The sequence below is a fragment of the Gobius niger genome (genome assembly GCF_951799975.1).
Source record: "Gobius niger genome assembly, chromosome: 5".
Taxonomy (NCBI): Eukaryota; Metazoa; Chordata; class Actinopteri; order Gobiiformes; family Gobiidae; genus Gobius; species Gobius niger.
In genome coordinates, this window is record NC_136856.1 from 41,286,752 (window position 1) to 41,314,570 (window position 27,819).

The 27,819-nt window shown below is 44.5% G+C and overlaps 1 protein-coding gene across 1 annotated transcript; it reads left to right on the forward strand.

The window, feature by feature from the left end:
• The first annotated feature begins 882 nt into the window (after positions 1-882).
• irf2b (interferon regulatory factor 2b) lies at positions 883-27,819 on the forward strand. The gene is made up of 9 exons (XM_079556890.1): positions 883-897; positions 6,328-6,420; positions 8,514-8,613; positions 13,226-13,402; positions 13,464-13,507; positions 13,613-13,721; positions 16,411-16,563; positions 23,946-23,983; positions 27,539-27,819. Exons 2-9 carry the CDS (start codon positions 6,334-6,336, stop codon positions 27,803-27,805), a joined length of 975 nt encoding a protein of 324 aa, XP_079413016.1. The 5' UTR covers positions 883-897; positions 6,328-6,333; the 3' UTR covers positions 27,806-27,819.

Sequence of the window (27,819 nt, forward strand, 5' to 3'; positions counted from 1 at the left end):
TTCTGTGTTGAGCTGGTCATTGGGAGCAGGTTTTGTTTTGCTGCAACTGTTTAAAATGTTACGCAGTGTATCTTTAACCCCTCACCACCCGCCTTAAACAGGTGCATTTTCTTCAGTTAGGCTTTACCTAAATCTAAAATGTTCTTGACTGGAGATCACAGACTTTGGCCGCAGTAACGCCTCATTTGAAAGACCCACAAAACTGATCTTAACGGATCCTTTTCTCGGCGTCATCGTCACTTTTGTCACATTCTTTTTCATCTTCATTTTTGCCACTTTTGTCTTTTTGTCCCTTTTTTGTCACTTTGCGCTTTTGTAACATTGTTGTCACTTTTGTGGCTTTTTGTCACGTTTTGTTTTGTTTTCGTTGTGTTTTCATCCTCATTTTCTTCTTGATTCAGTCACTATTGAGAGGCTTTCTTCAAGAAGCTGTTAGATTTGGGTAAAGCCAAAGTGGAAAAATGTCCTCGATTCAGGTTAAGACACGCCATAAAAGACCTTGAAGTTACACATACAATAAATAATAAAATGAGCAGCACCGCGTGAGCCCTCTTCGCCCCAGCTCCCTCACCTCTGCCGATCCGCACCTCGGCACTTTCCGACTTCCCTTCGTCTCCCGTCCAGCTCACCTTCGTGTGTTTCCGCCTCCCTTCGGCTCTTTCCGGAGCACCGCCAGGGAGGGGGATTTCCTTCACTCCCGGGGCCTCTCCTTCGCTCGCACTTCCCCGTGTCCCGCCGCCGCTGTTTTGCTTTCGCTCTGGACTTTTGGAAACAGAAAAAGAAAAACACCCAAACACTTTCATCTGTACCATTTCAAAAGTACGAATCCCCGCAGTTTTCCCGCGGTTCGGCTGTCACCGGCGGCGCGGCAGCGGGATTAGCCTCCGAAGCTAACAGGTAACATTTCTGACAATTTCCGCGTTATCTCCGTCACAGATCCTCTCGTGCTATCGCGACCACAAGGAGAGCTTTGCAAACGAAAGTAAAGCTCCCCGTCCGCTCTCTTTGCCCCACAGCCTCGGAATCACATCTATTTTCACTTTTGTATTCGTTGTTTTGGTGTCGGGATAACTTTGCGCGCTAGCGTCGCCCGAACGCGGAGAATTAACTTGGTTAGCATCGCGGATTCCAGCTCGGGAATCGAACCCGCAGTTTGACAGTCGAGATCCGCGACCAGGGCTGTTTTGTACGACACGTTTTAGCCTCAGATTATGGAAGAAGTCGACAGTAAGGTGAGATAAAGCGCATGTGTGGCTGTTTGTGAGTGAGTCTCTGTGTTGTTTACTCCACTTCAAGCTTCGGGATTGACTTTCGTGCAGAATCATACTGAATATTTCATTATAACTTTTGCATTTGTTGCAGCCAGACCTGTTTATCAGACGTTGTGTTTCCTGGTGTTGCTGAAAAGGGGAATTTGAAATGTTTTAGAGGAAGCTGGTGTTTTGGTTCGACTCAAGGAAGAAGCTCTGATCAACACGGACTGATTAACGACAATAACCTGTTCCGTCTATTACGTAACGTGCACTTTTATCACAGGTTTATTCCACACTTAGATCCACTGATATCACTCATCACTGTGTCACTTTATATCACTTTATATGAGCACGTAATCACTTCACACACCTGCATGTGAGGCAATGGTTGTCCTCTACCATATTCACCTCTTATTTACTTTAATATTCTTATGCTCCCAAAGCCTCACAGTGAAAGTTTATAGCCTGTTTTTATCTAAAGTCTGTGTTTTATGTTTTTATGTTTAATGTTGCACCAGGAAACATTCCTCGTTTGTGAACCTGTTTACAAACAGTCGCATTAAAAACTGTTCTGATTCTGATGAGCTGGAACCGTGATTGTCCTCCAGCTTTTGCAGGTTCACACATCGTTCTAAAGGTTTGGAAATGATTTGTGCAACACTTTACTTTCTCTAAATGACTGGGTGTTTGGCAACTCCAGGTGGGCGGCTCAGGCTGTGAGTGTTGGCACCAGTGCAGTCATAGGTCACCGTAAAGCGGCAGCACGGTGGTCACTCACCTACTTTATGCCACGATAACAAGTGAAACTGTTCACTCGTTAATGATTACTAAATACTAATGCTTTATCTGCTGTGTGTTGATCTGCCGTGCCTTAAAGAGACACTGGGATTGTTCTCACTTCTCTGTGTTCCCTCCGTAATAAGGAACTTCATCTGTTTGGTGTTTGTTGTGAAAGGTTAAGCTGCACCTCGGCCTTAAGTGCGTTTTCTCCACAGATTTACCCAAACGCCTCATTTGAAAGCTAAGACCTACAAAGCTCATCTAAACCTTTGCCCCGCGTTGTTGTCGTTACTTTCGTCACGTTTTCCACAGTTTCATCGCTTTTCTTCACTTCTGTTGCTCTTTTGTGGCTTTTCTGTCACTTTTTGTCATTATATGTAACTCTTTTGGTCACGTTTTTCACGTTCTTTTTGTTGCTATTTTCGCCACACATTTTTGTCACTTTTTCGTCACTTTTCTGACGCCCTTTTGTTGCTTTTCTGTTATATTTTTGTCATGTTATTGTCACGTTTTTCACGCTCCTTTGTGGCCTTTTCATCCTTTTTTTGTCTAATTTTTGTCGCTATTTTGACACTTTTCTCATGCATTTTCGTCACCTTTTTTGTCGAGTTTTTGTTCCGTTTCTATTGCTCTTTTGCGTTTTTTTGTCACTTTTTGGTCACGTTTTTGTCACTTTTTGGTCACGTTTTTGTCACTTTTTGGTCACGTTTTTCACGCTGCTTTGTGGCGTTTTCGTCTCATTTTTGTCGCTATTTTGACATTTTTTCATCGCTCTTTTGTTGCTTAGCTGGTGCTTTTTTGTCACTTTTCTGTTCCTTTTCTATTGCTCTCTTGTGGCTTTTTTGTTCACGTTTTTGATGCTCTTTTTGTTGCTATTTTGTCACTTTTCAGTCGCTCTTTTGTTGCTTTTCTGTTATATTTTCGTCACCTTTTTTTGTCACGTTTTTCACGCTTCCTTTGTGGCGTTTTCATCCTTTTTTTGTCTAATTTTTGTCGCTATTTTGACACTTTTCTCATGCATTTTCGTCACCTTTTTTGTCGAGTTTTTGTTCCGTTTCTATTGCTCTTTGCGTTTTTTTGGTCACTTTTTGGTCACTTTTTTCACGCTCCTTTGTGGCGTTTTCATCCTTGTTTTCGTCTCATTTTTGTCGCTATTTTGACATTTTTTCATCGCTCTTTTGTTGCTTAACTGGTGCTTTTTCGTCACGTTTCTGTTCCTTTTCTATTGCTCTCTTGTGGCTTTTTTTGTCATTATATGTAGCTTTTTTGTTCACGTTTTTGATGCTCTTTTTGTTGCTATTTTGTCACTTTTCTGACGCCCTTTTGTTGCTTTTCTGTTATATTTTCGTCATGTTATTGTCACGTTTTTCACGCTTCTTTGTGGCGTTTTCATCCTTTTTTTGTCTAATTTTTGTCACTATTTTTTTTACACTTGTTCATCATTTGTCTGACACTCTTGTTGCTTTACTGTTGCATTTTTGTCACGTATTTGTCGCTCTTTTTGTTGCTATTTTGACACTTTTTCATAGCTTTTCTGACACTATTTTGTCACTTTTCTTTTGCTCTTTTGTGTCATTTTCGTCCCACACTTGTCACGTTTTTCACGCTCCTTTGTGGCGTTTTCATCCTTGTTTTCGTCTCATTTTTGTCGCTATTTTGACATTTTTTCATCGCTCTTTTGTTGCTTTACTGGTGCATTTCCGTCCCTTTTGTTGTCACGTTTCTGTTCCTTTTCTTTTGCTCTTTTGTGTCATTTTTCTCATTTTTTGTGGTCACGTTTCTGACGCTCTTTTGTTGCTTTACTGTTGCATTTTCGTCACCTTTTTTGTCACTTTTCTGTTCCTTTTCTATTGCTCTCTTGTGGCTTTTTTGTTCACGTTTTTGATGCTCATTTTGTTGCTATTTTGTCACTTTTCAGTCGCTCTTTTTTGTCGCTTTTTCGCCACACATTTTTGTGGCTTTTCTGTTATATTTTTGTCACATTTTTCACGCTCCTTTGTGGCGTTTTCATCCTTGATTTTGTCTCATTTTTGTCACTATTTTTTTACACTTGTTCATCATTTGTCTGACACTCTTGTTGCTTTACTGTTGCATTTTTGTCACGTATTTGTCGCTCTTTTTGTTGCTATTTCGTCACTTTTCTCTTGCTCTTTTGTGTCATTTTCGTCACACACGTTTTTCACGCTCCTTTGTGGCGTTTTCATCCTTGTTTTCGTCTCATTTTTGTTGCTATTTTGACATTCTTTCATCGCTCTTTTGTTGCTTTACTGTTGCATTTCCGTCACTTTTGTTGTCACATTTCTGTTCCTTTTCTTTTGCTCTTTTGTGTCATTTTTCTCACTTTTTGTGGTCACGTTTCTGACGCTCTTTCGTGTCTTTTTCATCCTTGTTTTCGTCTCATTTTTGTCGCTATTTTGACACTTTTTGGAGAAAATACGATCAAGAGATTAAGGTCTAATCGAGGCACAGGGTTTTATTACAGTAATCTCTATTATTAACATGATCACACTTTCTGCTTTACACTTGACCAGATGTGCAGCTCGTACTGGCTGAAAACAGGAAGCAGATGTTTAGTTCAGTTGAAAGACCACAAGTGGCTGCTGTGCTTATTGTTTCTGATGGAAAGTGAGCGTTTCCTGCATGATGAGCGTTTTGTTCGGCGGTGAATGCGTTAGATTCAGTTTGTCCTGGTGAGAGAGTGTTATCACCAAACAAAGGTCTCGGCTCGAGCCATGGGTCAGGGTTAGGGTTATGAATGCGTTAGATTCAGTTTGTCCTGGTGAGAGTGTGTTATCACCAAACAAAGGTCGCGGCTCGAGCCATGGGTCAGGGTTAGGGTTATGAATGCGTTAGATTCAGTTTGTCCTGGTGAGAGAGAGTGTTATCACCAAACAAAGGTCTCGGCTCGAGCCATGGGTCAGGGTTAGGGTTATGAATGCGTTAGATTCAGTTTGTCCTGGTGAGAGTGTGTTATCACCAAACAAAGGTCTCGGCTCGAGCCATGGGTCAGGGTTAGGGTTATGAATGCGTTAGATTCAGTTTGTCCTGGTGAGAGAGTGTTATCACCAAACAAAGGTCTCGGCTCGAGCCATGGGTTAGGGTTAGGGTTATGAATGCGTTAGATTCAGTTTGTTTTCTCCTGGTGAGACGTGTGTTATCACCAAACAAAGGTCGCGGTTCGAGCCATGTTTATAACTTTATGGCGCTTTTATCTTTACAACTCGAGACATGAAGCGTCTGTTTTTCAGATGAAGGTGGAAAACGAACGTCTTGACTCTGAGGCTTTTTGTTTTAGAGGAAATGCAGGATGTTTAGGTGCTGGAAGTCGACTTTTCGAGCGTTTAAAATCTTACATCCCGCCTTAACCGAGCACATTTTCTCTCCGGCTTTACCCAAATCTTAAAGCTTTTCGACTGGAGCTTACAGCCTATAGGTCATAATAATGCCTCGTTTGAAAGACCTGCAAAATGGATCCTAGCTTTTCTGTTGCTTTGTCGCTGAGCTTTTGTCATATTTGTTGCGATTTTATCTGTTTTTGTTTTGCTTTTTCATTGTTTAGGTTTTGTTTTTCTGTAACTTTTGTTGTCGTGGTTTCGTCACGTGTTTGTCACCTTTTTGTCATGTTTTTGTTGCTTCATTGTTGCTTTTCTGGCAGGTTTTTGTTGCTTCTTTCTTGCTTTTTTTGTCACTTATTTGTTGCATTTTTCTCGCTTTTTTTGTTGCGTTTTCGTCAAGTTTCTGTCTTGTTTTCATTCTCGTTTTCATTCTGTAAGTCGACTTTTTGAGCTTTTAAAATCTTACAACCCGCTTTAACCGAGCACATTTTCTCTCCGGATCGGCTTTACCCAAATCTTAAAGCTTCTCGTAATGCCTCGTTTGAAAGCTAAGACCTACAAAATGGATCCTAACTTTTCTGTTGCTTTTTTCGCCGAGCTTTTGTCATATTTGTTGCGATTTTATCTGTTTTTGTTTTGCTTTTTCATTGTTTAGGTTTTGTTTTTCGGTAACTTTTGTTGTCGTGGTTTCGTCACGTGTTTTTCACCTTTTTGTCATGTTTTTGTTGCATCATTGTTGCTTTTCTGGCAGGTTTTTGTTGCTTCTTTCTTGCTTTTTTTGTTGCGTTTTCGTCACAGTTTTGTCGCGTTTTCGTTCTCGTTTTCGTTCTCGTTTTCGTTTTCGTTTTCGTTCTCGTTTTCGTTGCTGTGTTGAGTCTGGAGAAAAAGTGCTGGGTTTAGGCGGGGGTTAAGAGGTTAAATGTGATTGTGGACACTTATATTTCCCCCTCTCTGTCCAGGACGCGATGCCGGTGGAGCGGATGAGGATGAGGCCGTGGTTGGAAGAACAGATCGACTCGTGTCAGATCCCGGGACTCAAATGGGTCAATAAAGTGAGTACCAACAAATACACCGCAAATAAAGTGAGTACCAACAAATACTGCTCCAGACAAATATCTAAGTGTAAAACCAGCTTATAGATGAGTAGGTTTTCATTCATGATCTGCTCTTAGGTTTGAAATGCACTGTTGTTTCTCTTGTCATAAACTTTGATTGGAATATTTGCACTTAGGTTTATTGGCTTGGTGCACGGTGTGGCTATGCTAGCTCCTCTGACCTGAAGGTGTGAGCGCCTGGACTTCCTGTCTGTTTTCTTTTCCTGGAATAATAATCATATTTTCTAAAGATTATGTTGTGGGCGGTGAGTTCCCGGTAGACGATCATTTACTGTGTTCAAATCATGAAGTTCAGATCAGAGACGCCTGTGATCATGAAGGATCGAGAGTTTGTCTTGAAGCTAAAGGCTAACATGCTATAAAAATATATATAAAGGCACTATTTCAAGTTGTTTAATGCATAAACCCCTTAACTCCCACCTGAACCGAGCACATTTTCTCGACGAAAACAATGATGGAAAAGTAGCAAAAATGTCACAAGAAATTGACAAAAAATTGACAAAATAATGACCAAAAAATTAAAAAAAATGTGACAAAAATGTGACAAAAAAATGGCAAAAATGTGATAAAAATTGACAAAAAATTAACAAAAAATTGACAAAAAATGACAAAAATGTGATAAAAATGTGATAAAAATTTGACAAAAAAATGGCAAAAATTTGATAAAAATTTGACCAAAAAAAAAAAAAAGTGACCAAAAAGTGACTAAAATGATGGAAAAAAAATGTGATGACGTGAGGAAAAAAGATCCTCTCGGTTTAGGCGGGAGTTAAGAGGTTAAATTAGCCTTTAGCTTCAAGACAAACTCCCTGATCCTCACAAACATAAACGTCTCTATGGAAATATTTCTACCAGGAACTCACTGGTCTGAGCTCATCTTAATGGAAATGAACACAAACAGGAAGTACTGGCGCCCACAGCTTCAGCTCAGAGGATCTAGCGTAGCCACATTGTGCAACAAGCCGATTGGAACTTCTGGCCTTCCACACTAGTTCAATAAACATCTCAGGTTGTTATTAGGATGAAGAAACCACCGTGAGGTTTGTGTACAGTGGTAAAAATAACCCGCGACAGGTGAAATCCGTGAAGTCGTCAGCTTTATTTTTCACAGTTATTCTATGTTTTAAGGCTGTAAAACCCCTCACACTTTATACACTTTACTCACGGGTTCACACGGGTTCTCACGGGTTCACACGGGTTCTCCCTCACGCCTGGTGTCGCTGTGGGATGTTTTTTGTCTTTTTAAATTCACATTACAGACGTGGGGATGAAACATCGTGAGCTGAGCGATTGTTCAAACTAAGAGACAATCGTACCAAAGTGTTACGGTAGCAGTTTCAGCTTCAGAAGGCGAGTGTTTAGCCGAGGCGAGCGCTACGTGCTAGCGGTGCTTATTTCTGCGGAAAATCAATCGACTAAACATCAGAATATTCTCCCTCGTTCTCCGTTAAAATGAACGGGCTTCGCGCTCGACCGGACGTGTCTGGACAACGAGGCGCCGAGACAACGCGAAAAGTGGGCGGGGCGGAGTGAGGTGAACAGTGAGGGACCGCGTTACAGTGAGGGACCGCGGTTCAGTCAAATCTTTCCCAGCTTTGGTTATGGCAGAACTGAGCTTCATTCTCAGCTCTGACAACTTGCTGAATGTTTTACCCCCTTTTTCCCACTTTTTAACCTCTTAACCTGCAATTCGGCTTTACCCAAATCTAAAAGCTTCTCGACTGGAGCTTGCAGCCTTGGTTTGAAAGCGAAGACCTTTTTTATCGTGTCATTGCTGTGTTTTTGTCATGTTTTCGTCTCTTTTTTGTCGTGTTTCATCACTTTGTTTCTTTGCGTTTTTGTTGCTCTTTCGTTGTTTCATTGACGTTTTTTTACTGTGTCATTGTTGCTTTTCCGGCACATTTTCATTCTCGATATTACTTTTTTTTAACTTTGAGATTTGGGTAAAGCCGAGCTCGGTTCAGGCGGGGGTTAAGAGATGAAACAATAACATCTTAAATCATTCTGAGTCCTGTTTCTCTTTGTTTCAGGAGAAGCGAATATTCCAGATCCCGTGGATGCACGCGGCTCGTCACGGCTGGGACCTGGAGAAGGACGCTCCTCTGTTCATGCGATGGGCCATTCACACAGGTACGAGTTTATCTGGAGCAGAAGCACCGACGTTCCTCCTCACATGTGTCAGTGATGGGTCATTCACACAGGTATGAGTTTATACAGAGCAGAAGCACCGACGTTCCTCCTCACATGTGTCAGTGATGGGTCATTCACACAGGTACGAGTTTATCTGGAGCAGAAGCACCGACGTTCCTCCTCACATGTGTCAGTGATGGGTCATTCACACAGGTATGAGTTTATACAGAGCAGAAGCACCGACGTTCCTCCTCACATGTGTCAGTGATGGGTCATTCACACAGGTATGAGTTTATCTGGAGCAGAAGCACCGACGTTCCTCCTCACATGTGTCAGTGATGGGCCATTCACACAGGTATGAGTTTATCTGGAGCAGAAGCACCGACGTTCCTCCTCCTCACATGTGTCAGTGATGGGTCATTCACACAGGTATGAGTTTATACGGAGCAGAAGCACCAGCTCCTCCTCACATGTGTCAGTGATGGGTCATTCACACAGGTATGAGTTTATACGGAGCAGAAGCACCGACGTTCCTCCTCCTCACATGTGTCAGTGATGGGCCATTCACACAGGTATGAGTTTATACGGAGCAGAAGCACCGACGTTCCTCCTCCTCACATGTGTCAGTGATGGGCCATTCACACAGGTATGAGTTTATACAGAGCAGAAGCACCGACGTTCCTCCTCCTCACATGTGTCAGTGATGGGCCATTCACACAGGTATGAGTTTATACAGAGCAGAAGCACCGACGTTCCTCCTCACATGTGTCAGTGATGGGCCATTCACACAGGTATGAGTTTATATCGAGCAGAAGCACCGACGTTCCTCCTCCTCACATGTGTCAGTGATGGGCCATTCACACAGGTATGAGTTTATACAGAGCAGAAGCACCGACGTTCCTCCTCACATGTGTCAGTGATGGGTCATTCACACAGGTATGAGTTTATCTGGAGCAGAAGCACCGACGTTCCTCCTCCTCACATGTGTCAGTGATGGGCCATTCACACAGGTATGAGTTTATACAGAGCAGAAGCACCGACGTTCCTCCTCACATGTGTCAGTGATGGGCCATTCACACAGGTATGAGTTTATACAGAGCAGAAGCACCGACGTTCCTCCTCCTCACATGTGTCAGTGATGGGCCATTCACACAGGTATGAGTTTATACAGAGCAGAAGCACCGACGCTCCTCCTCAGAGACATGTGTCAGCGATGGGCCATTCACACAGGTATGAGTTTATACGGAGCAGAAGCACCGACGTTCCTCCTCCTCACATGTGTCAGTGATGGGTCATTCACACAGGTATGAGTTTATACAGAGCAGAAGCACCGACGTTCCTCCTCCTCACATGTGTCAGTGATGGGCCATTCACACAGGTATGAGTTTATACGGAGCAGAAGCACCGACGTTCCTCCTCCTCACATGTGTCAGCGATGGGCCATTCACACAGGTATGAGTTTATACAGAGCAGAAGCACCGACGTTCCTCCTCACATGTGTCAGTGATGGGCCATTCACACAGGTATGAGTTTATATCGAGCAGAAGCACCGACGTTCCTCCTCACATGTGTCAGTGATGGGTCATTCACACAGGTATGAGTTTATCTGGAGCAGAAGCACCGACGTTCCTCCTCACATGTGTCAGTGATGGGCCATTCACACAGGTACGAGTTTATCTGGAGCAGAAGCACCGACGTTCCTCCTCACATGTGTCAGTGATGGGTCATTCACACAGGTATGAGTTTATACAGAGCAGAAGCACCGACGTTCCTCCTCACATGTGTCAGTGATGGGCCATTCACACAGGTATGAGTTTATCTGGAGCAGAAGCACCGACGTTCCTCCTCACATGTGTCAGTGATGGGCCATTCACACAGGTATGAGTTTATACAGAGCAGAAGCACCGACGTTCCTCCTCACATGTGTCAGTGATGGGCCATTCACACAGGTATGAGTTTATACGGAGCAGAAGCACCGACGTTCCTCCTCCTCACATGTGTCAGTGATGGGCCATTCACACAGGTATGAGTTTATATCGAGCAGAAGCACCGACGTTCCTCCTCACATGTGTCAGTGATGGGCCATTCACACAGGTATGAGTTTATCTGGAGCAGAAGCACCGACGTTCCTCCTCACATGTGTCAGTGATGGGTCATTCACACAGGTATGAGTTTATACAGAGCAGAAGCACCGACGTTCCTCCTCACATGTGTCAGTGATGGGTCATTCACACAGGTATGAGTTTATATCGAGCAGAAGCACCGACGTTCCTCCTCACATGTGTCAGTGATGGGCCATTCACACAGGTATGAGTTTATCTGGAGCAGAAGCACCGACGTTCCTCCTCACATGTGTCAGTGATGGGTCATTCACACAGGTATGAGTTTATACGGAGCAGAAGCACCGACGTTCCTCCTCCTCACATGTGTCAGTGATGGGCCATTCACACAGGTATGAGTTTATATCGAGCAGAAGCACCGACGTTCCTCCTCACATGTGTCAGTGATGGGTCATTCACACAGGTATGAGTTTATACGGAGCAGAAGCACCGACGTTCCTCCTCACATGTGTCAGTGATGGGCCATTCACACAGGTATGAGTTTATACAGAGCAGAAGCACCGACGTTCCTCCTCACATGTGTCAGTGATGGGCCATTCACACAGGTATGAGTTTATACAGAGCAGAAGCACCGACGTTCCTCCTCCTCACATGTGTCAGTGATGGGTCATTCACACAGGTATGAGTTTATACAGAGCAGAAGCACCGACGTTCCTCCTCACATGTGTCAGTGATGGGCCATTCACACAGGTATGAGTTTATACGGAGCAGAAGCACCGACGTTCCTCCTCACATGTGTCAGTGATGGGCCATTCACACAGGTATGAGTTTATACAGAGCAGAAGCACCGACGTTCCTCCTCCTCACATGTGTCAGTGATGGGCCATTCACACAGGTATGAGTTTATACGGAGCAGAAGCACCGACGTTCCTCCTCACATGTGTCAGTGATGGGCCATTCACACAGGTATGAGTTTATACAGAGCAGAAGCACCGACGTTCCTCCTCACATGTGTCAGTGCGACGGGGCTGAAACCCTGATGTACTGATTTACTGCATCCAAGAATGTGTCTCAGATGGAGGAGCTCAGTTTCTGCACAGCCGTTCTTTTATGAGGATTGTTTGATTTTCTTTGATTTATGCATCTGTTAACCTCTTAACCCCCGCCGGAACCGAGCGCATTTTCTACAGTTCAGCCTGTAGGCCAGTGGAAGCTACAAAGGGATCACACTAGTGATGCGCGGGTTGCGGGTTCCACCGCCGGCCCCGCGGTCTGCCCGCGGTTCGGGTCGGGTCGGGTCGTGAAATTCTCCTTCGATCGCGGGGCGGGTTGGGGCGGGTCAAAAAATGCCGGTCGCGGGCACTCTATGCCTCCGTACGCCCATTCATTGAATTCATTCACAACTTATTCCGTCGTCTTTACAGCAGGTTTTTAGCGTAAATATACGTCGGATTTTCATAAAACAAGCAGCGTTTTGCAGCTTGTGATCCAGAGAACGCTTTTGTGGAGCTCATGTTTCCTATTTTCCACCGTATGTGCGACTGTGTGTGACTTCGCTTTAGGCCGACCTCTGCTCTTCCTCTCTCCCTCTTGCCCAGCGCTCTTCGGAGGGGGAGAGAGAGAGAGAGAGAGCGCGCGCGCGAGGGGCTGACACGCCGTTGCTGTTCATACGGATCATAGTTGTAACGGGTAATTTTTAATGGTTGCGGGTGCGGGTGCGGGTGCGGGTGCGGGTGCGGGGCGGGCTGTAAAAATAGAACAACGTTGCGGGGCGGGCCGGGTCGGGTTAGAACCTGCTCCAAATGCGGGACCCGCGGGTTGAAAAAAACCCTGACCCGCGCATCACTAGATCACATATTTTTTGTCACGTCGCCACATTTTTTTTTTCTGTCATGTTTTTGTTGTGTTATTGTCACCTTTTTCTCATTTTTTTGTCTCATTTTTTCACTTTTTTGTCATTTTTTTTTGTAGTTTGTTGTCTTTTTGTTGTGTTTTTGTCACATTTTTGTTTTCATCTTGGTTTGTATCGTTATTCTGATGGTGTTTTCAGCGTTTACATTTGGTCAGAGACCATGTGCTCGGTTCAGGTGAGGAGGTTAAAGACTCTTTAAGGCTGAACAGGAGCCTCAGAGGAAGCTCGGTTCAGGTGCAGGTGAGGAGGTTAAAGACTCTTTAAGGCTGAACAGGAGCCTCAGAGGAAGCTCGGTTCAGGTGCAGGTGAGGAGGTTAAAGACACTTTAAGGCTGAACAGGAGCCTCAGAGGAAGCTCGAGCCTCCACCCCCTTACTTTCATTTTCCAAGTAAGAACTTGTGTAATCAAGCCCTGCCGGTGACGTCGCCGGCTTTTATCTGACACGAAGTGAAACTGTTGATTTTGGCAGAAATAAAAGTGAACTGGAGGAGAGTGAAAGTCTCTGACAGTTTGTGTGATTGTGTAGTAAAGCTACAAAGAACATGAACAACTTTCAATCTGTGGCTGAACAGATTTGGAAATGAACATGAAGGGACTCTCATCAGATGCTCCATTGTGGTTCTTGTTTCTTTTTGTTCAGGTAAATATCAGCCCGGAGTGGACCGTCCCGACCCCAAAACGTGGAAGGCGAACTTCCGCTGCGCCATGAACAGTTTGCCGGACATCGAGGAGGTCAAGGACAAGAGCATCAAGAAGGGAACCAACGCCTTTCGGGTTTATAAGATGCTGTCGTTCCCAGAGAGGTGCATGAAGAAAGGTGAGTTTGTGTTCACAGACGTCCTCCTCGTGCTGCTTTTACTCAAACGTTTGTGTTTCAGGAAAAAAGAGGATCGACAAAGAGCTGAGGATCAAAGCAAATCGAGTAAGTTTTAGTCGCAGGAGATGGAAAAGAAACGGTTCAATCATTTGATCAGGAGCTGAAGTCGTGTTTGTCCCGTAATGGAAAGATCTTGTGTGTTTTTTGCAGACGTCCACGTCGAGTCCAGAGCAGTATTACGCTGAAGACGGTCCCATCGACTACACCAAACCAGACCCGTCCAGAGTCAAACAGGAGCCTCTGGACAACGGCGCCTCAGGTGGGACACGTCTCCTCACACAGGGCTCGGGCGGGGCATTAACGTCTTCACCCCCGCCTGATCGCATTTCCCTCCACCTGCCACTACGGCTAAAACTGTTTCCTGTGCACAAGTTCATCGATGTGAAACGCTCAGGCGGATCGTGCTGCTTCATGTAAATATCAGCACGGGATTAGAATGACCTCGGGACCACAGGTTATTTCTGACTGACTCTGAGTTTCTGTTGTGATTCTGCCATGACAGACATTTTGAATTCCCCATGTGATTCTAGTCCCGTGTGAATCCACATGTCGGAGTTTGGAACGTTTTTAACCAGCGTAGTAAAGTATAAATACACATCACGTCTTTTTACCAATATACTATTTATGTCCACAGTTAAAGGGATGTTTCAGGATGTTTGACTCAGGGCCTCATGTCCTCGTTATCCAGAGTGTTGCTGATTTATGGAGATATTTTTTTTGTAATTCATGCAGTTCTTATGTTTGAAGAGTTTCGTGGCGCTAGGCTAGTGCAAGGCTAGTGCATGTCTATGGTATCAGCTAGCCTGCATTAAAAACAGTGTGACCCGCTCCACAGAGCACCTGAGGCACTGATAACACCAGACTAACCATATACATGTCTGTGTCCATAGAGTCATGTTTGGAATATAACTGACCTGCATCACATGAATGATCACATTCTGAGGGACTATTTTCCATCAGATCACTCCGCCGCTGGGATATCACTGTGGAAAACATTCATGTTAGTTCAACGGCACCGTCCTTTCTGTGAGATGTGGGTCGTCTGATTGGTCAGGTGACCACTTCATGTCTGACGAAGGGTCACATTTTTGAAGCGTTTTTGTCTTGTTTGTGTTGCTTTTTCGTCACTTTTTTCATTCCTTTTTTGCCGCGTTTTCGTCACATTTTTGTTGGTTTTCCGGCACATTTTTGGCGCTTTTTTGTCATGATTTTGTTTTTTTTGTTGTGTTTTCATCTTGTTTTTGTCACGTTTTCATCGTTGTTTTCGTCTCTATTTTGATGCGCTTTTTTTTAGGGTTCAGATTTGAGCAAAGGCAAAAACTGGAGAGAACGTGCTCGGTTCAGGCGGGGGTTAGAAGGCTAAACGAGAAAGGAAACTACTGTTGCTCAGAACATTACAGCTTGTCATCATTCAATGTTCATTATCTATATCATTTCTGCAAAGTCCCATGTGACTAAACCCGTGTGAATAGGGCTGTAGAACACGTGTGGTAATAACAGTTATGTGTGTGTGTGTGGTAATAACAGGTGGTAATAACAGTTATGTGTGTGTGTGTGGTAATAACAGGTGGTAATAACAGTTCCTTGTGTGTCAGTCCTGCACAGTTCCTTGTGTTGGTAATAACAGTTCCTTGTGTGTGTTGGTAATAACAGTTGTGTGTGTGTTGGTAATAACAGTTGTGTGTGTGTTGGTAATAACAGTTGTGTGTGTGTTGGTAATAACAGTTGTGTGTGTGTTGGTAATAACAGTTGTGTGTGTGTTGGTAATAACAGTTGTGTGTGTGTTGGTAATAACAGGTGGTAATAACAGTTGTGTGTGTGTTGGTAATAACAGTTGTGTGTGTGTCAGTCCTGCACAGTTCCTTGTGTTGGTAATAACAGTTATCTGTGTTGGTAATAACAGGTGGTAATAACAGTTCCTTGTGTGTCAGTCCTGCATAGTTCCTTGTGTGTGTGTGGTAATAACAGGTGGTAATAACAGTTGTGTGTTGGTAATAACAGGTGGTAATAACAGTTCCTTGTGTGTTGGTAATAACAGTTGTGTGTTGGTAATAACAGGTGGTAATAACAGTTCCTTGTGTGTTGGTAATAACAGTTGTGTGTTGGTAATAACAGGTGGTAATAACAGGTGGTAATAACAGGTGGTAATAACAGTTCCTTGTGTGTCAGTCCTGCACAGTTCCTTGTGTTGGTAATAACAGGTGGTAATAACAGTTCCTTGTGTGTGGGTGGTAATAACAGGTGGTAATAACAGGTGGTAATAACAGTTGTGTGTGTGTCAGTCCTGCACAGTTCCTTGTGTTGGTAATAACAGTTCCTTGTGTGTGCGTGGTAATAACAGTTGTGTGTTGGTAATAACAGGTGGTAATAACAGTTCCTTGTGTGTCAGTCCTGCGCAGTTCCTTGTGTTGTTAATAACGTGTGTGTGTTGGTAATAACAGTTGTGTGTGTGTCAGTCCTGCGCAGTTCCTTGTGTTGGTAATAACAGTTCCTTGTGTTGGTAATAACAGGTGGTAATAACAGGTGGTAATAACAGTTCCTTGTGTGTCAGTCCTGCGCAGTTCCTTGTGTTGGTAATAACAGTTGTGTGTGTGTTGGTAATAACAGGTGGTAATAACAGGTGGTAATAACAGGTGGTAATAACCGTTCCTTGTGTGTGTGGTAATAACAGGTGGTAATAACAGTTGTGTGTGTGGTAATAACAGGTGGTAATAACAGTTCCTTGTGTGTCAGTCCTGCACAGTTCCTTGTGTTGGTAATAACAGTTGTGTGTGTGGTAATAACAGGTGGTAATAACAGTTCCTTGTGTGTCAGTCCTGCGCAGTTCCTTGTGTTGGTAATAACAGTTCCTTGTGTTGGTAATAACAGGTGGTAATAACAGGTGGTAATAACAGGTGGTAATAACAGGTGGTAATAACAGGTGGTAATAACAGTTCCTTGTGTGTCAGTCCTGCGCAGTTCCCCGGACGACCACATGGTGATGTCGGAGCAGCTGCCGTTCGTGTGTCAGACGGTGGAGGTTCGGACGGAGAACTGTGAGGAGCAGACGGTGTCGTCCTCGCACTCGTACCCGCTGCAGATCTCCCCGGTCTCCTCTTTCGGTCAGTGGCCACGCCCCCTTTTCATATTCAAACAGGATTTAACTTTATTTAAACTCTTACCACCGCCTGAACCCAGCACGTTCTCTACAGTTCGGCTTCAAATCCAAAAGCTTCTCGAGTTTGCAGCCCATAAGTCAGAGTGAAACTACAAAACTGATTGTGACTTTTTTGTTGTTTTTATCACATTTTTGTCTTGTTTTTGTAGGTTTTTTTTTAGTTTTTGTCGTTTTGTGTTGATTTCTTCACTTTTTTGTGCTTTTTTCGTGTTTTTGTGGCTCTTTTGTTGGTCTTTTTTTGTTGCTTTTTCATCAGTTTTTAATTCTGTTTTCATCACTCTTTTTCACTCTTTTTTTTTTTTCTTTTTCATCATGTTTTTGTGGCTCTTTATGTGTTGCTTTTCCATCACTTTTCAATTGTGTTTTTGTGGCTCTTTTTCTTTTTTTTTTTTTTCATCACGTTTCCATCATGTTTGTGTCGCTCTTGTTGCTTTTCCCGCCACTTTTTTGGTTTGTACTTTGATCCTCGTTTCCGTCTCTATTTTGACACTTTTAACTTTTCGATTTGGGTAAAGCTGAACTGGGTGCTGGGTTCAGGTGGAGGTAAAGCAGTTGTTTTTAATGGCACATCCCTGAAGCTGAACAGTTTCTTTAAGCGTTTACTGTATCGAACACAGACCTGTGAATGGAAGGTCAAACAGACCGGTCGCTCAGGCCGGTCCGGTTTCTCTCCACTCCTTATCGTCACTATTGTCTCTAATAACATCGTACGTTCCCTCTGCTCCCACTGCTGCAGACCCAGGGTTTAAACTGTAACACGTTCCCTCTGCTCCCACTGCTGCAGACCCAGGGTTTAAACTGTAACACGTTCCCTCTGCTCCCACTGCTGCAGACCCAGGGTTTAAACTGTAACACGTTCCCTCTGCTCCCACTGCTGCAGACCCAGGGTTTAAACTGTAACACGTTCCCTCTGCTCCCACTGCTGCAGACCCAGGGTTTAAACTGTAACACGTTCCCTCTGCTCCCTCTGCTGCAGACCCAGGGTTTAAACTGTAACACGTTCCCTCTGCTCCCACTGCTGCAGACCCAGGGTTTAAACTGTAACACGTTCCCTCTGCTCCCACTGCTGCAGACCCAGGGTTTAAACTGTAACACGTTCCCTCTGCTCGCACTGCTGCAGACCCAGGGTTTAAACTGTAACACGTTCCCTCTGCTCCCACTGCTGCAGACCCAGGGTTTAAACTGTAACACGTTCCCTCTGCTCCCACTGCTGCAGACCCAGGGTTTAAACTGTAACACGTTCCCTCTGCTCCCACTGCTGCAGACCCAGGGTTTAAACTGTAACACGTTCCCTCTGCTCCCACTGCTGCAGACCCAGGGTTTAAACTGTAACACGTTCCCTCTGCTCCCACTGCTGCAGACCCAGGGTTTAAACTGTAACACGTTCCGTCTGCTCCCACTGCTGCAGACCCAGGGTTTAAACTGTAACACGTTCCCTCTGCTCCCGCTGCTGCAGACCCAGGGTTTAAACTGTAACACGTTCCCTCTGCTCCCACTGCTCCAGACCCAGGGTTTAAACTGTAACACGTTCCCTCGGCTCCCACTGCTGCAGACCCAGGGTTTAAACTGTAACACGTTCCCTCTGCTCCCACTGCTGCAGACCCAGGGTTTAAACTGTAACACGTTCCCTCTGCTCCCGCTGCTGCAGACCAAGGGTTTAAACTGTAACACGTTCCCTCTGCTCCCACTGCTGCAGACCCAGGGTTTAAACTGTAACACGTTCCCTCTGCTCCCACTGCTGCAGACCCAGGGTTTAAACTGTAACACGTTCCCTCTGCTCCCACTGCTGCAGACCCAGGGTTTAAACTGTAACACGTTCCCTCTGCTCCCACTGCTGCAGACCCAGGATTTAAACTGTAACACGTTCCCTCTGCTCCCACTGCTGCAGACCCAGGGTTTAAACTGTAACACGTTCCCTCTGCTCCCACTGCTGCAGACCCAGGGTTTAAACTGTAACACGTTCCCTCTGCTCCCACTGCTGCAGACCCAGGATTTAAACTGTAACACGTTCCCTCTGCTCCCACTGCTGCAGACCCAGGGTTTAAACTGTAACACGTTCCCTCTGCTCCCACTGCTGCAGACCCAGGGTTTAAACTGTAACACGTTCCCTCTGCTCCCGCTGCTGCAGACCCAGGGTTTAAACTGTAACACGTTCCGTCTGCTCCCACTGCTGCAGACCCAGGGTTTAAACTGTAACACGTTCCCTCTGCTCCCACTGCTGCAGACCCAGGGTTTAAACTGTAACACGTTCCCTCTGCTCCCACTGCTGCAGACCAAGGGTTTAAACTGTAACACGTTCCCTCTGCTCCCACTGCTGCAGACCCAGGGTTTAAACTGTAACACGTTCCCTCTGCTCCCACTGCTGCAGACCCAGGGTTTAAACTGTAACACGTTCCCTCTGCTCCCACTGCTGCAGACCCAGGGTTTAAACTGTAACACGTTCCCTCTGCTCCCACTGCTGCAGACCCAGGGTTTAAACTGTAACACGTTCCCTCTGCTCCCACTGCTGCAGACCCAGGGTTTAAACTGTAACACGTTCCCTCTGCTCCCACTGCTGCAGACCCAGGGTTTAAACTGTAACACGTTCCCTCTGCTCCCACTGCTGCAGACCCAGGGTTTAAACTGTAACACGTTCCCTCTGCTCCCACTGCTGCAGACCAAGGGTTTAAACTGTAACACGTTCCCTCTGCTCCCACTGCTGCAGACCAAGGGTTTAAACTGTAACACGTTCCCTCTGCTCCCACTGCTGCAGACCCAGGGTTTAAACTGTAACACGTTCCCTCTGCTCCCACTGCTGCAGACCCAGGGTTTAAACTGTAACACGTTCCCTCTGCTCCCACTGCTGCAGACCAAGGGTTTAAACTGTAACACGTTCCCTCTGCTCCCACTGCTGCAGACCAAGGGTTTAAACTGTAACACGTTCCCTCTGCTCCCACTGCTGCAGACCCAGGGTTTAAACTGTAACACGTTCCCTCTGCTCCCTCTGCTGCAGACCCAGGGTTTAAACTGTAACACGTTCCGTCTGCTCCCACTGCTGCAGACCCAGGGTTTAAACTGTAACACGTTCCGTCTGCTCCCACTGCTGCAGACCCAGGGTTTAAACTGTAACACGTTCCCTCTGCTCCCACTGCTGCAGACCCAGGGTTTAAACTGTAACACGTTCCCTCTGCTCCCACTGCTGCAGACCCAGGGTTTAAACTGTAACACGTTCCCTCTGCTCCCACTGCTGCAGACCAAGGATTTAAACTGTAACACGTTCCCTCTGCTCCCACTGCTGCAGACCCAGGGTTTAAACTGTAACACGTTCCCTCTGCTCCCACTGCTGCAGACCAAGGATTTAAACTGTAACACGTTCCCTCTGCTCCCACTGCTGCAGACCCAGGGTTTAAACTGTAACACGTTCCCTCTGCTCCCACTGCTGCAGACCCAGGGTTTAAACTGTAACACGTTCCCTCTGCTCCCGCTGCTGCAGACCAAGGGTTTAAACTGTAACACGTTCCCTCTGCTCCCACTGCTGCAGACCCAGGGTTTAAACTGTAACACGTTCCCTCTGCTCCCACTGCTGCAGACCCAGGGTTTAAACTGTAACACGTTCCCTCTGCTCCCACTGCTGCAGACCAAGGGTTTAAACTGTAACACGTTCCCTCTGTTCCCACTGCTGCAGACCAAGGGTTTAAACTGTAACACGTTCCCTCTGCTCCCGCTGCTGCAGACCCAGGGTTTAAACTGTAACACGTTCCCTCTGCTCCCACTGCTGCAGACCCAGGGTTTAAACTGTAACACGTTCCCTCTGCTCCCACTGCTGCAGACCCAGGGTTTAAACTGTAACACGTTCCCTCTGCTCCCACTGCTGCAGACCCAGGGTTTAAACTGTAACACGTTCCCTCTGCTCCCACTGCTGCAGACCAAGGGTTTAAACTGTAACACGTTCCCTCTGCTCCCACTGCTGCAGACCCAGGGTTTAAACTGTAACACGTTCCCTCTGCTCCCACTGCTGCAGACCCAGGGTTTAAACTGTAACACGTTCCCTCTGCTCCCACTGCTGCAGACCAAGGGTTTAAACTGTAACACGTTCCCTCTGCTCCCACTGCTGCAGACCCAGGGTTTAAACTGTAACACGTTCCCTCTGCTCCCACTGCTGCAGACCCAGGGTTTAAACTGTAACACGTTCCCTCTGCTCCCACTGCTGCAGACCCAGGGTTTAAACTGTAACACGTTCCCTCTGCTCCCACTGCTGCAGACCCAGGGTTTAAACTGTAACACGTTCCCTCTGCTCCCACTGCTGCAGACCAAGGATTTAAACTGTAACACGTTCCCTCTGCTCCCACTGCTGCAGACCAAGGGTTTAAACTGTAACACGTTCCCTCTGCTCGCACTGCTGCAGACCAAGGATTTAAACTGTAACACGTTCCCTCTGCTCCCACTGCTGCAGACCCAGGGTTTAAACTGTAACACGTTCCGTCTGCTCCCACTGCTGCAGACCCAGGGTTTAAACTGTAACACGTTCCCTCTGCTCCCACTGCTGCAGACCAAGGATTTAAACTGTAACACGTTCCCTCTGCTCCCACTGCTGCAGACCCAGGGTTTAAACTGTAACACGTTCCCTCTGCTCCCACTGCTGCAGACCCAGGGTTTAAACTGTAACACGTTCCCTCTGCTCCCACTGCTGCAGACCCAGGGTTTAAACTGTAACACGTTCCCTCTGCTCCCACTGCTGCAGACCCAGGGTTTAAACTGTAACACGTTCCCTCTGCTCCCACTGCTGCAGACCAAGGGTTTAAACTGTAACACGTTCCCTCTGCTCCCACTGCTGCAGACCGAGGGTTTAAACTGTAACACGTTCCCTCTGCTCCCACTGCTGCAGACCCAGGGTTTAAACTGTAACACGTTCCCTCTGCTCCCACTGCTGCAGACCCAGGGTTTAAACTGTAACACGTTCCCTCTGCTCCCACTGCTGCAGACCCAGGGTTTAAACTGTAACACGTTCCCTCTGCTCCCACTGCTGCAGACCCAGGGTTTAAACTGTAACACGTTCCCTCTGCTCCCACTGCTGCAGACCCAGGGTTTAAACTGTAACACGTTCCCTCTGCTCCCGCTGCTGCAGACCAAGGGTTTAAACTGTAACACGAGGGAAAGAACGATCTCTGAGAACTCTGCTTTATCACGACCACTGTTTGAGGAGCTTAGTCCAGTATCACAAAGTCAGCAACACATTTAGGCTCTGCTTCCATTGTCCACCTTCTAGTTTCTTCCTAACACTGACTCTAATAAAACCTTCTGGAAGCCACTTTTAGAAGCCACTGTCGTAAATAATCTCTGCTTTAGTAATGTGCAAAAAGTGCTTTGATTCAATAACAGCGGGTTGTTTGTCAGAGTTTGCTGCTCCTATAATTCGCACAATTATCAAGGTTTCAGCGGGGCATTAAAAACCTCTTTACCTCCACCTGAACAAAGTACATTTTCTCCAGTTTGGCTTTTACCCAAATCTTCTTTCACAAAAATAACAACAGAAATGAAACGACAACGTGACCAAAAGAGGAGCTGAAAAGTTACCAAATAAACTATGAAAAACCCAACAAAAATGCGATGGAAAGAAATGCAACCACACATGGAAAAAGATCCATTTAGATCAGTTTTGTAGTTCTCAGCTTTCAAATGAGGTGCTACTCTGACCTTCAGGCTGTCATCTTGTACAGTAAGTGTGACGTCACGAGTTCCGCTTCCGGGTCCGAGCGTATCGGCTACTATGCGAGAACAAAAACATGAAAAACTCTTTAATACAACAATCAGTATTTCTGAAACTCCACAGAGTGACTGAACAGACTTATTTCTCAGACTAAAAAAGTAATATTTACTAAAGTCTGTACTTCCGGGGTTAGCGTAGCGTTAGCATTTATCTCCGTTAACCTGGAAGTACCGATTTTAGTAAATATTACTTTTTTAGCAGCAGGTGCGGCATTTTTGGCTAATGAGTCTGAGAAATAAGTCTGTTCAGTCACTCTGTGGAGTTTCAGAAATACTGATTGTTTTATTAAAGAGTTTTTTGTAGTTTCTCGCACATCTAAGACCCCGTAAGCAGAGCTGTGACGTCACCACTTAAACGTACAGATTTGGGTAAAGCTGAACGGGAGAATTAAGGCGACGGTTAAGAAATTAACCAGGAAAGCTCCACTGAGATTGGTAATATAGTTTCCAGGGGGGAACCTATTGTACATGTTTTAGTGGTGGGGAAACGAGAGTAAGTTGTACCTGTGGGTTAGATACACAGTGGAATAATATGTGTTTGCAGTTTGTAGGTACAGAATGTAATAAGACATAACTCTAACCTTCAGCCTTAAAGGTCTCGTGTCCGATTACATTATTTACCTACAGTAAATTTAGTTTAATCAAAGTTTCTGTTTTTCTGTACACATTTGTCAAAAACAAATGTTACATGTACTGCAGTAATGCAGTAATGCAGTAATGCAGGGGTGAGTATGTGTGAAAGTGTCCGACCACATTCCGTCGAGTCTGATCGTTTCCTCGATAAGAAGTTACGCTTTTGTTTCCAAAACCACACGTTCCACAACAGCAGAAACCGAGACTGTAAAACTAGTTCCTGAAGTCTCATCATGAGTTTAATTGGAGAGTTTAGAAATTCATCTTATTGAGCTCTGACCTCGTAACCCCCGCATGAACCGAGCACTTTCTCCACTTCAGCTTTACCCAAATCCTACAGGCCAGTAACACCTCATGTGAAAGCTACAAAACTCATCTAAATGGATGTTTTTCCTCACGTTGTCGTCACTTTTTAGATTTTTCTCTCATCACTTTTTTGTGGGTTCATCGCCTCATTTTCGCCAAGTTTTCATCACCTTTTATCACTTTTTTTGTCACATTTTTATCACTTTTGTGTCACATTTTTATCACTTTTTTGTCACATTTTTATCACTTTTTTGTCACATTTTTTAATCACGTTTTTGTCACTTTTTTTAATCAAATTTTTGTCACTTTTTTTAATCAAATTTTTGTCACTTTTTTGTTTCATTTTTGTCATTTTTCATCACTTTTTTGTTGCTATATTGTCACTTTTTTCAAGAAGCTTTTAGATTTGGGTAAAGCCAAACTGGACAAAATGTGCTCGGTTCAGGTGTGGGACTTTAAAGACTTTAAATATTAAATATGTGCCTTTTTTTCTGCGTTTGTGGCATTAAAACACAGTGTTCAGGATTAGAAAGCTCAGACAGATGCTGATGTGTCTAACATGTTATTCAGACAGTGATGATGTGTCTAACATGTTATTCAGACAGTGATGATGTGACTAACGTGTTATTCCGTGTGTTCCAGGCAGCGACACGGAAAGCGACACGGAGGAGAGCAGTAAAGTAAGTACGGTCCGTGCGTTTTATCCCGTGTGTTTAGGCAGCGACACCGAGGAGAGCAGTAAAGTAAGTACGGTCCGTGTGTTTTATCCCGTGTAGCGACACTGAGGAGAGCAGTAAAGTAAGTACGGTCCGTGTGTTTTATCCCGTGTGTTTCAGGCAGCGACACGGAGGAGAGCAGTAAAGTAAGTACGGTCCGTGTGTTTTATCCCGTGTGAGGAGAGCAGTAAAGTAAGTACGGTCCGTCCACACAGGGTTAGTCCGGGACAGGTCTGGGCCTGCTGGGACACTGTTGAACGAGTGCGAGGCCGAGCGTGAGCTTTGTTTTGGAGGCGTTTCCTGTATCTCGCAACAGGCCTCTGAGAAAAGGGGAGGGTCTTACCAGGAACCGGCGTCAAACATTAACATGAGCTCATCAGAGGCGAGGAGGAAACGTGACTCACAGATCAGGAAATGTCAAACACAGAACATGGTCCTGGTTCTTTTAGAATCCGGCCCGGTAAGTCCATGGTACTTACAGTGGTAATTACTAGTATTATGTGGTACATCTATGGTACTACAGCAGCAGTTCCTTGGTAGTAAATGTGGTGGTACTTCTAGATACAATCAATCAATCAAAGTTTATTTATATAGCACTTCACAACAACACCAGGAGGACCAAAGTGCTTCACAGAAAGATAAAAACTATTTAAAAACACAGATGCATTCAGAGGTCATTTCTAGAAAATCATCGTACTCATTAATGAGGTCCCGATACCACATGACGTGCGGCTCCTACAGGAGCAGCTCAGCTCTCAGAGTCTGAGCTGGATTTAACCAGAGCTAATGTTGTTAGTGCTGCAGAGTTTACAACATACAGGCTAATGTTGCTAACTAGCTGCTAACAGTTCTGGAGACGCTGTTTTAAGCCCAGGGGTTTATTCTGAAAAACTAACCCAGCGACTAAAAAGTCCTCAGAAAATCCAAAGTAAAGACACACAGCATGTTTATATTGAGCGAAAATGAGCTGCAGCAGAACCATCAAAATACTTGCCTACTCGCTAAGTTACTACAAACACACGAGAAAATCTACAGGAGCTGAAGTAAAGACGAAAAGAGACCATTTATCTGCAGTAATAAGTAACATCTCAATACTATTGTTAAATAAAAACACATAAATGAATAAAGCACAAGCACTGAGGAGCTTTAGGACATGAGCTGTTCTGTCTGTGAAGGACAGTGTAATAAAAAAAAGAAAAGGAAAGATAAAGGCATCTGAACAATTCTGATATAACTTCTCTTAAAAGTCTTTAAAGTGTCGCCTACTTTGCTTAAGGAAATGTAAATGAGTAAATTTACTAATTACAAATCTATAAATTGTGTTTTTCATCCTCGTTTTCGTTGCTAAAAATGTTAAAAGTAGTCGAGCAATGTCATTATTTATGTCAGTGTGAATCAAATGTAATGCTTTTTAATGCCATTCAAGGCCTTAAACTTTCACACAATTCATATAATGATTTTTTTATGCCCTGTGGAAACACTTTCTACAGACAGACCTTTATTTAACTACATTTCTGTCTTTTTACATCACCTTTAATCTGTCGCAGGAGATTTCTGCAGCGTCCGCCCTGTACAGGAGATGTAATAAATATATAAACAGAGGAAGCACAAACAGGGGATTAGTGGCTGTAGTGAAAGAGGAAAGTTTCATTTCAAATGTTTGTCCCGTCTGAGTCAGTCGTGTTTACGTCGTTCCCGCCGGTTCCTCGAATGCTGGGAATGTGTTAATCATTACAGAAACGACTCCCTTTGACAAACATTCAGGGACTCGTCCACCAGGTTCAGTCTGGGACAATCTTTAACCTCTTAACCCCCGCCTCAACTGAACACAACGTTTCTCCAGTTCGGCATTTCCCGAATCCCCAAAACCTGCCCGAAAAGCAGCAGCAACTTTGAAAAGTGAGAAAAACATGACACAAAAACAAAGACAAAAAGTGATGACAAAGCAACAAAAAGAGCGACAAAAACACAACAAAAACGCTACATAAAAAGAAAGGCAGATGTGCCACAGTCACTGTAGGCCTTAGCTTTCAAATGAGGCATTTCACTGTTTTGAAATTGTACCCACATTTTTGTTCAAAAGTCCAATTTTCTTTATTGTCTCTTCGTTCTTCTGTTCAGTGGAATGTTTCCGGTAATGCTTTATTTTAAGGTGTGCTCGTTAAGTATTAATAAGCGTTAATAACAAGCCTGTAAAGTATTAACACACTGCTTATTATACCTTTATCTGTTAACATACTAATAGGCCATTAATAATCTGCTTATTCATAGCCAACCCTAACCCTAATGTATGATTACTAATGCTTATAATGCTTAATGAGCACCTTAATCTAAAGCAACACCATGTTTTCAAATGAAGAAAAATAAATGAAATATGCCCAGACTTTTCTATTCTTTAACATTGTGGGATTGAACTGTTATTAAAGGAACCGTTTCCCACACTGAGATATGTTCTGACCTGAGCTTAGACGAGTTGATGCGTACCTGCCTGGTCTGCGTGCGCTCAGTCACCGACGGCCTCTGGCTGCTCTTGCTGTAGTACCTCCATACAGCCACTAGTCTCCCATTGGAATGCATTGACTTCAGACACATGAAAAACACCTTTGGAATAACTACACATCAAAACCATATTAATGAAACAAATTAACCTCAGATCCCCCATGTGAACTCAGCACCTTTTGGAGGCTTTACCCAAATCGAAAAGCAAAAGAGCAACAAAAATGTGCCGTAAAAGCAACAATAAGACAATTTTTAAGAAAGTGGCAAAAACACACGACTAAAGAGCGATGAGAAAACAAGAAAAAGGGACAAAAAAGTGATAAAAATCGGATGGAAAAAAGTGATGAAAAACAACAAAAAAGCGACAAAAAAGTGACAAAAAATAGATTTAAAAAAGCAACAAAAACGCAGCAATAACACAACAAAAAAGTGACAAAAACACAACTTAAGAGCGATGAAAAAACAACAAAAAAGCAACAAAAAAGTGACAAAAACACGACTGAAGAGTGATGAGAAAACAAGAAAAAGTGACAAAAAAGTGATAAAAATCGGATGGAAAAAAGTGATGAAAAACAACAAAAAAGCAACAAAAAACTTGACAAAAAATAGATTAAAAAAAGCAACAAAAACGCAGCAATAACACAACAAAAAAGTGACAAAAACACGACTGAAGAGTGATGAGGAAACAAGAAAAAAGTGATAAAAATTGGATGGAAAAAGTGATGAAAAAACAACAAAAAAGTAACAAAAACACGACTGAAGAGTGATGAGGAAACAAGAAAAAAGTGATAAAAATTGGATGGAAAAAGTGATGAAAAAACAACAAAAAAGCGACAAAAAAGTGACAAAAATCCAATGAAAAAGTTGCCAAAACTCAAAAACGCTTAAATGAAAATGGGGTTAGTAGGTCTTAGCTTTCAAATGAGGCGTCACACTGGCATCTACAGGCATAAGCTCCGGTCTAAGCCAGGTTAAGGTGAATATGTCTCTGATCCCCGACCTTCCCTCCTGTGCCCGCAGTGCGTGGGCGCCCTCTGGAGGCCGGAGTTCACCCCGTCCGTGCTGCGCGTTCCCTCCTGCTCCCTGCCCAGCATGTCCACCTTCGTCAGCTCCAACAAACCCAACTTCAGAGTGACCAGCACCCGCGACCCCACCCCCCTCATCAGTTACCACGCCAACGGCTGGACCCCCGCCTTCGCCTCCAGCGCCCCGGGAACGCCGTTCGCCCCGGGCCACGAGAAGAGAGCCAGCGTCATCATGAAAACGTCCGACGTCACTTCCTCCTGACCCGAAGCGCAAAG

Bases quoted from the DNA above. Each gene is read 5' to 3' on its own strand.
- irf2b (XM_079556890.1), top strand. From the start codon at position 6,334: ATGCCGGTGGAGCGGATGAGGATGAGGCCGTGGTTGGAAGAACAGATC. The intron at 13,508-13,612 runs GTAAGTTTTAGT...TGTTTTTTGCAG, and splicing joins TGAGGATCAAAGCAAATCGA to ACGTCCACGTCGAGTCCAGA. The intron at 23,984-27,538 runs GTAAGTACGGTC...CTGTGCCCGCAG, and splicing joins ACACGGAGGAGAGCAGTAAA to TGCGTGGGCGCCCTCTGGAG.